A 9,598-nucleotide genomic window follows, 5' to 3' on the forward strand; every position below is an offset into this window, starting at 1 on the left:
GAGACAGAAGCAATAAAATGTATGTTTATAATATAATATGTATTAAAAGGGGAGATTTATTGCATGGGCTTACATGATAGGGGCTGGACAATCAAACGACAGCTGTCTGCACTCTAAGCTATCAGAGAACTACATAGCTGACCCATTCAAGAAGCTGAACTCCTCAGCAGTCCCAGTGTGGTGTTCGAGGCCTGAAAGCACCCTGGGAAACAGTTGGTATTGAAGAGCTGAAGAAGCTGACACTGATATTATAAAAATAGTGGGAATAGACAAGCATGAACTTATTCCAAAGAAAGAGGAGGGGTGGCTGAACATGTGCACTAGGCCTTTCTGCAACTTCTTCCCCTTCAGACTGGCACCCCATTTTAAAGCGTTACCCACACCAGGACAGGTCTTCCCCTCCATTCACTATACCACACGCCAATCCCCTCTGGAAAAAAACTCCGCTGCACCTTGAACATGAGGAGAGGCATTTTCACAATCCAAGACCTTCCTTATTCTAGTCAGGAATTTAGTCTAAGGTTAGTACCAACACACACATGTGCGCACACACACACACACACACACACACACACACAAGGCGTGTGATTATATCACACAGATTTGGTGACACAAGTTATATGTCTAACACGTTGCCTGAAAACTATAAGTTTTAGTTCTTTTTATTATTTTTAATAAATCCCTGTTTGATGATTTGTGATTATGTAATTTGAATACATGCACTAGTTATAAACGTATAATTTGTAATTATGGACAGTAGTCATTCTGCATCATAGGATCTCCAAGCAAATATTAGATTAAAAGTATTTTCTAACAATTACACCTGTTTTAAACAGGCATGCCACGTTTTTCTTGGGCATACATTTTGACAACATGTCCATTGAATAAAACAACAGCCCTGGATCTTCCCCATTGAGGCTCAGGATTTTCTAGAGTATCAGACATGAGTCTTACCTGTGGAGCCGACCTCAGATTCAATAAAAAAAAAGGGATTGGTTATCTTCCTAACAGTCCTGCCATGTACTGGTGAGCTAGCCTTGCCTCAGGTCAGTACTGTAGTATACAGAGTCTGCTGTTAGGTAAGATGACTCTTCGCAGCCTGCATAACATTATGAAAGCTAGGCAGCAGGAATAGAGTCTCTAGAAAATATTTTAATTTTATTGATAAATGTATAATGATGAATTATTACCATAATTTCAATAAATTAATCAAAATTATTAAAATGTGTGTTATTTAATAATGCATAATTAATTGTGACGTAACGGAAATAAAACCTTCTAAAAAAGTGTTCTTCCTAATCAACTTGTATACTAAGTATTGTTATTTTTCCTCCTCAGTGCTAGAGTGAATGGAATTAAATGCTATTTCACTAAAAAAACAATACAAGTACCACTTTATTGATGATAAGTACTCAATTTGCATTTCTTTTGCTTTTTTTTAAAGTTTAAATTAACCATGTGATTAAATTAACAACTTAAATAGATAAAATTGAATGAAAGAACTTGTTTCAATTTTGATTTCAGTGGTCTATTTACCACTTTCATTTGATCTTCTCCATTTTACACAGGGAGAATGAGTTAATTAAATGGCGATTCAGTGGACTGGTTACTAAAAACAACCACAAACACATTTGTGATCATCACAAAATCAAAGTCAATTATCAGAATAGCTTAGGGAGGCTCATTTCCTGTGAAATACTTCTCAGGTTTCATGGTCCATTCACCCAGACTTCTTTGTTCTTTCTTTGAGGTGTTTCTGAAACAAGACAAAGACTTTACATGCAAAATTTTCCAATATCACACGCAATGTTAAAAATAAAACCGGACTCGTTGAACATAGCGGACAATGAGGACTACTGAGAAGTCAAGAACAATGGCACTGGGTTTTGATCCTACTGCATGTACTGGCTTTGTGGGAGCCTAGGCAGTTTGGATACTCACCTTGCTAGACCTGGATGGAGGTGGGTGGTCCTTGGACTTCCCACAGGGCAGGGAACCCTGATTGCTCTTTGGGCTGATGAGGGAGGGGGACTTGGGCTTTGGGGGAGGGGGAGGGAAATGGGAGGCGGTGGCAGGGAAGAGACAGAAATCTTTAATAAATAAATAAATTTTAAAAAAAGAATTTTCGGACACACCCATTCTCTGCTACACACTGTCCTATGTTGTTTTGTTCATTCTACAACCTTTCTGCAACTCCTTTGAAAAGTAAAATCCATTTTTACTCTGTTGGATGAGAAATAGGCTCAGTGGTCATAATTTAATGACCCTGGGCATAGGCAAATGGTTCATGAAAATCATAGGTTATCCAAGTCATACATGCAAAAAGCTGGTCAATGCCGTTACAAGATGTGTGTTGGTTTGAAGGGGATGTCCCCCATGTCTAGAATATTTGAATACTTGGTCCCCAGTTGGTGATGTTGTTTGGGGAAGCTTAGCAGGTATGGCCTTTTTGGGAAGTATGTTGTTATTTGGACTCTCAGTGTTTTAAGTGATTTCGAATTCACTCTCTGTTTCTTTTTTTTTTTTTTTTTTTTTTTTTTTTGTAACCAGAAAATAATTTTATTTGTTCCAGGTCAGAACTTCTGGGACTGCTTCTTGGTAAAAGCGGCCTTGGTGACCTTGAGCACATTGAAACGCACGGTCTTGCTCAGGGGCCTGCACTCTCCCACAGTGACAATGTCGCCGATCTGTATATCCCTGAAACAGGGGGACAGGTGCACAGACATGTTCTTGTGGTATTTCTCAAAGCGATTGTACTTTCGGATGTAATGAAGATAGTCCCTGCGGATGACAATGGTCCTCTGCATCTTCATCTTGGTCACGACACCAGACAGGATCCGACCTCGGATGGAGACGTTGCCAGTGAACGGGCATTTATTGTCAATGTAGGTGCCCTCGATGGCCTCCTTGGGCGTCTTGAAGCCTAGACCGATGTTCTTGTAGTACCGAGGGAGTTTTTCCTTGCCGGTTTCTCCAAGCAGAACATGCTTCTTGTCTTTTCCTCAGGCTGCCGGGAAGATGGCGGACATTCAGACCACTCTCTGTTTCTTGCTTGTGGCTTGAGGTATGAGCTGTCACAGCCTGCTGCCTCCATTCTACATCATGAACTCTGGAAAACTAAGCCCAAAAAAGAGGTTAAACAGTCACCCTGGTCACAGTGTTCTACCTCAGCAACAGAAAATTAACTAATACAAGATAATCGAGTATACTCAAGAGAAGCTTCTGGGGAAGAATTGGCCTTGGAAATAACCATTGTATTGACAAGGGTTAATCCTGTGAAAATAACAAGGCATGAATGTAAAACCTTGCCAGGATCAAGATATAAAGAGGAATTATTGGAAATAATTCAACTGAGTAACAAATAACAAACAAATACTTACACAACAGTATGCCAATGTTAAAAACAAGATAGCTTAGTGGGAAAAGATCCTCGCTACCAAGTCTGACCTGAGACTGATCCCTAGGACACATGTGGGGGAAGAAAAGAATCGACTCCTCCAAGCTGTCGCTTGGACCTCTACAGGCGAATGCTCACCGGCACACTCTCTTATGTGTATGTATACACACACACACACACACACACACACACACAATGTGTTAAACAATGGGAAATAAGCACTCGACCTTCCTTTTTTAATTGCCTTATTTCTAGTTTTATTAAATCACCTTAATTTTCATGTTTTTTTCAAATGCTCAGTAAAGAGTATATCTGGAAAACCTCCCCTACTCACCCTCACAAACCTGAAAGACTATTGTATAAGAAATAAATAAAATGTTGAGCAATTGTGACTATGCTCGGTAGATCATAGAACAGACATGTAATAAGAGTTATGCTAAGAAATTAATAGATGCTATTAAAAACTATGAATAAGAGGAAAGAATAGTGATGCCATAAACCCAGGAATAGTTATCTCATATATCTACTGGAATTCAAAATATTGATTGAATATGTGAATGCTGTTTTTCTTAACTGGAATGGGCAAAGGTTGTAATACCATATTCTCTATCTTATTCTCTATGTGACTTTGCTAAATTTCACAAACTGAATATCACAAACCATCTGTTTCTGAAAGTCAGAATTTAATGTCTCTGGGTATATCTAGCTCATACTGGCCACATGGACTTCAATAATTATACATTCTGTCCATGATAAATTTCACATATCATGAACTCTGCATCTAATACTTCCCTGTAGGTAGAATTCCCATCTTTGAGGACACTAATAACTGCCTCTGCAAAACTCTTCCTGGAAATTGCCACAGGTGACCTGCAATATCTTTTAGTTTTCTTTTAAACCATAGATACTTCTAGTCCCACAGAGCGTGGCGAATTATAAGGCGTTATGGCTTGGATTTGAAAGGTTACCACAGGCTTAATTGTTTCCCCGTTTGGGATGACATTTTGGGAAGCTGTGGTGCCTTATCAGATGCAAGACTCTTTGGCAGAACGAGAGCATTAGAAAAAGAAGCTAAATAATAAGGTGAACCCAAGGAAAAACATATAGTTATCCTCTTGCCTGTGAACCTTCATCTGGTGATGGATGGAGATAGAGACAGAGACCCACACTGGAGCACTGGACTGAGCTCCCAAGGTCCCAATGAGGAGCGGAAGGAGGGAGACGATGAGCAAGGAAGTCAGGACCACGAGGGGTGCACCCACCCACTGAGACAGTGGGGATGATCTATTGGGAGCTCACCAAGACCAGCTGGACTATGACTGAAAAAACATGGGATAAAACCGGACTCTCTGAACATGGCGAACAATGAGGGATGATGAGAAGCCAAGGACAATGGCACGGGATTTTGATCCTACTTCATGTTCTGGCTTTGTGGGAGCCTAGCCAGTTTGGATGTTCACCTTCCTAGACATGGACGGAGGGGGGAGGACCTTGGACTTTCCACAGGGCAGGGAACCCTGACTGCTCTTTGGACTGGAGAGGGAGGGGGAGAGGAGTGGAGGGAGGGGGAGAAGGGTGGGAGGAGGGGGAGGGAAATGGGAGACTGGGAGGAGGGGGAAGCTTTTTTTTTCCTTTTCTCAATAAAAAAATTAATTAATTAATTAAAAAAAAAAGAAACAGGCCGCTGAAGGTTAGAGATGGATTCTGGCTCTAGAATGTTTTTTGGTCCTTAACAATACAATTAGCTGTTGCTCCATGATCTTACTGCTACTGAAGGCTACACTTGTGACTTCCCTGTTATGATGGAGTGAGACTTTTGAAACCATAAACTATGTTTTCAAGAAAGGAGAAAGTGGACAATTGTTCAACTTAGGAGAATAAGGGCACTCTAGACATTCAAGGTCATTAAGGGCTTTCTCCTTCCAAGTTTCTATCTTTACAAAATCCTTTACTTTCTCATTTAATGAATAGTGGATCTAGTTCTGACTGATCCGGGTATTTAAGTAGATATTAAGGTTCACACACTTAAAACACTGCCAGTGAGGACTCCGGACATTCACGAGTCATTTTGATTTTGTATCCTAGTCCATAATTTCTATTTTATAGTCACGATTCCGGGTCACCTGTTTGGTTGCTCTTTCTCAATCATCAGACACATTGCACCTGTAGTTATGCCCCTTCCAGTTACGTTTTTCTCTCAGATCACTATGAATCAAAGAGTTTAGTAATTTTGTTAACGGTGTACTAAGGAATAAGACACTCAAAATCTCTATCCACCTTCGGTGAAGCCATCCCACTGTTACAGCCAGTGGGAAATTCATCCTAAGAGAGTGCCTCCTCAGGCCACTCTTTGAAACATCTGTTTTTCATCAGATGTTTTATAAGCAGAGCCTAACACAGACCTTTGGATCCCTATGGTGCATTACTGGGTTGATTCTAGGAAAGGAATATCAAATGTGCTAGGATGTGGAATAAGTGATGCATGAGGAAGAAGGGCAGAGCGAGAATGTACTCCCGAGAAGATGCTCCAGAAAAGGTGCTCCCAAGAATGTGTTACCAAGAAGCCTAAATTTGATTTGATTTGATTCTTGAGGTACACTCAGTGAGAAAGAAGCCAATAAAGTGTTCTGCTTTGAGGCAGGGGATCAGCCCTTGTGACTGAACACTGGGAAATCATTTCTGTAAGCAGACTCTGCCTGGTGCTGGTGATGTCGCAATGCACCTTTCTTTGCCAGGCATTTTCTTCCATGAGGGAAGAACAGGCTTTGTCCTGAGTCACACTTATAATTGCTGAGTAAATTTATATGCTACATATTAAAGGGAAACTGGGTAGAACATATCAACACATAGTATCACTATCAGCATACTTTATTAGCAGAATCTTAAAAGCAACATATATTTAATGTTTTAACAATATGGATCAATTCCTGAGATGATATATCAACTCTGGAAGCAATATTTATTATTTCATCTAAGAAATATTTATTGAAAAGTCACCTTATATTAGCATTGCTTCACATTCTGATCCAGCCCTATAACATAGATCTTTGCCAAATGGAGTCAAGTAGTAAAAATGATATATATATATCTTTGGGCCTGGAAGTCCTATACATGACCAAAACACTTTCCAATACAATATTAAGCTTGCAACTTTGGTAGTATGGTAATACATATTGAAATAATCCACTCAATAAAGATGATTGCACTTACATAGTCCTCAAAATGAATGTAGGCAGTCAAGTCATCAACACAGTGTATTTTGCAAAATATATGCACAACTCAATATATTATACCAAGTTAAACAAAATCAATAAATTGATACAATTTACTAGCCATCACCAACATAAAGAAATTCAAGTCATGGCTTTCTGAAAATGATAAAGAGGTATGTTAACAAGGCAGTAAACACTTATAGTTAGTATACTGCAATTTAAAAAGCCATATGTCACAAAAATAAATATCATGACAGTTATAATAGATAATGGACTGTCCTTAGTGAAAAGTAGAAATGGAAATATATTTACTAATTTTAGCTTATGGATATAAGTTGTGGTTAAAATCTGACACAACATTCAGTTTTTAAAATATTCTAGCAGGATGATATTGAGGTTCTACATTATTCAAATATCTTAGAGACTTTACCCCAAAAGACTGACCTTCCTGGGTACAATCTTGATAGAGTCTTTGAGAGCAGTCATTCGCTGTGGCCTTAGGTTGCTGAAGGGCTCATCCTCATTATGAATTTGAACAAATCCAGGTTAGGGGATGAATTGGGACAATGAAAACATTGAGATAGGTGACTGGTTAGGTAAGAGCTCATTTGCTCTTCCAGGAAACCCAAGTTCAGTTCCTACTTCCCTCTTCAGGTTCCTTATAACCTGGAGTAACACAAACTTCAGGGGATCTGACCCTGTCCTCTGTCCTCTATAGAGTTCACACACACACACACACATGCACACACACAAATAAAAGTAAAATAAACCTTTAAAATATTTAAACAGTGATGCTATTTTTAAAGTATGGTTAGTAAATGGTACCAAAATTCTATGTTTGAAATAGCAATTGTATTCTAGGTAAGTTTAGTTAGAAAATAGCTGTAAAAAAGGAGAGAGAAGAAACACCAGATAAGAAAATGTAAGTTTTTATGCTTTGTAAATTATTTCTAATTTCGTATAAAGGAAATGATGAAAGGTGTGAGACATGCTTATCCAAGCAGTAAAATAAACAGAAAAAGGTGATGCTTAGTAATAATAATGGTGTTTTAAAGAACATAATAAAATATAACATCACTGAATCACAAACAAGCATTTATTTGACTAGGAGCTTGCATTCTAGTAATAGGCATAATTTTTAAATTAAAAATGTTACTTTAAGCTGGACAGTGGTGGCACATAACCTTAATCCCAGCACTCAGAAGACAGAGTCAGGCAGATATCTGAGTTTGAGGCCAGCCTGATCTAGAGAGGTAGTTTCAGGACAGCCATGGCTACACAGAGAAACCCTGTCTCAAAATCTCAAAGGAAAATGTTACTATAATTTCTTTGAGATTACAATTTAATTATACTATTCTCTTCTTCTCCATCCAAATCTGTTAGAGGGACATTGCTTCTTGGTTCCCACCCTCCCAGCTAGCTTAGACCTGAAATAATCACACAGAAAACTGCATTAATTAAATCACTGCTTTGGACCATTAGTTCTAGCTTCATATTGGCTATCTCTTATATATGAACTTAACCTATTTCTATTAATCTGTGTATTGCCAAAGGCTGTGGCTTACTGGGAAAAGTTCCATCATCTACCTCCAGCGGGGCTACATGGTGTCTCCCTGACTCAGCCTTTCCTTTTCCCAGCGTACAGCCTAGCTTTCCCTGCCTATTTCTGTTCTTCCCTGCCATAGGCTCAAAGCAGTTCTTTATTCACTTACCAATAAAAGCAACACATAGACAAAAGGACCTTCCAAACCACAAATCTTCCCATGTATCATTCTTTGCTCTCTTTCAAATTCATGGCCACTTTTTTTGTGTATTACACAGAGAGAGAAAAAGAGAGAGAGAGAGAGAGAGAGGTATATGTGTCCATAAATACTCCTAAATGCACAAGGATAGTCTGTTCAGTCTATGTAATGTTAATTTCATATATGTTTTCAGAGCTGACCTTTTGATAATCGATAACCAATTGTTATATTCTTTCCTAGGAAAAACAGCTTCTTCTGTGCTCAGCATTCTGTTGTTGCCTGTAGTTATTTGTGTAGAGATTACCCCCATTCTTTATACATTGTCTCTTGTTGCTATCCTTGTTCTGCTCTCATCTGGGGAAGTCTTGTTGGTGTTACTTTATGGGTGTAGCATCTGACATTCCTAGAAAATACACTCTCCCAGAAAACTCCTTGATCTCCTGGCTCTTACCTCCCCTTCCTACATTGGTTCCTAAATTTAGACACAAGAGTTGTGTTGTAGATGTTTCAGTTGGGACTTGGCTACACAACTGCATTTTTATCAATTGCAGTTTTCTATAATGTTCACCATCTGTTTCAAAGAGAAATCCCCTAGATGAGAAGTATTCTTATCAGACTAGACCCTAGAGAAGGGTCTGAAATATTAATTTTTGAAACTTCAAGAATAAGTAAGTATTCCTAAGAATTTAGTGCCAGAATTTAGGTTTCTTGCTAACCCCATAATGGTACCCTCAATCAAAATATTTCTTTTTTTCCTCTCCATCTCTGTATTTCTCCCATCTTGACTATTCCTTTCCCTCAAGTTCACCTCTCTTCTTCTCTTCTCTCCTTCTTCTACTCTTCCATCCTCTTTTCTCCCCCACCCCCATGCTCTCAATTTTGTAAGGAGATCTTGTCTATTTCCCCTTCCCAGGGAGAATCTACATATGTTTCTCTTAAGGTTCATTTTGTTACTTGGCTTCTCTAGGGCCATCGTCTGGACTCAAACATGGAGCATAACAGTTGCTGGACACCACAGCTGCTCTTCAGATGAAAGTCTTCATCAACTTTTATGAAATATCTTCACAATATTCAGAACTTGGGATGAGAAAATAGTTCCAAACCACCTCCTTATTCCTGGAAAGTTGTTTCACATGGAGATAGGATTGTCTCATTTGAAATTATGAAATGCAAATAAAGACAGCCAGAGAGTATCAGTCTTATTCAACACAGTAAGTAGCATGAGTCATAAAAGATATATTACAGGA

General features: G+C 38.8%; 1 protein-coding gene across 1 annotated transcript; it reads right to left on the reverse strand.

The window, feature by feature from the left end:
* Positions 1 to 2,573: 2,573 nt before the first annotated feature.
* On the reverse strand, positions 2,574 to 9,324 carry LOC121465311 (40S ribosomal protein S11-like). Its single transcript, XM_041678535.1, has 2 exons — positions 9,306 to 9,324; positions 2,574 to 2,995 (listed from the first exon to the last, which is right to left on the reverse strand). Exons 1-2 carry the CDS (start codon positions 9,322 to 9,324, stop codon positions 2,574 to 2,576), a joined length of 441 nt encoding a protein of 146 aa, XP_041534469.1.
* Between the last annotated feature and the right edge of the window lie 274 nt (positions 9,325 to 9,598).

Source organism: Microtus oregoni, unplaced genomic scaffold (assembly GCF_018167655.1).
Source record: "Microtus oregoni isolate MIOR12 unplaced genomic scaffold, Mior012 000030F_ref0000283, whole genome shotgun sequence".
NCBI classification, from domain to species: Eukaryota; Metazoa; Chordata; class Mammalia; order Rodentia; family Cricetidae; genus Microtus; species Microtus oregoni.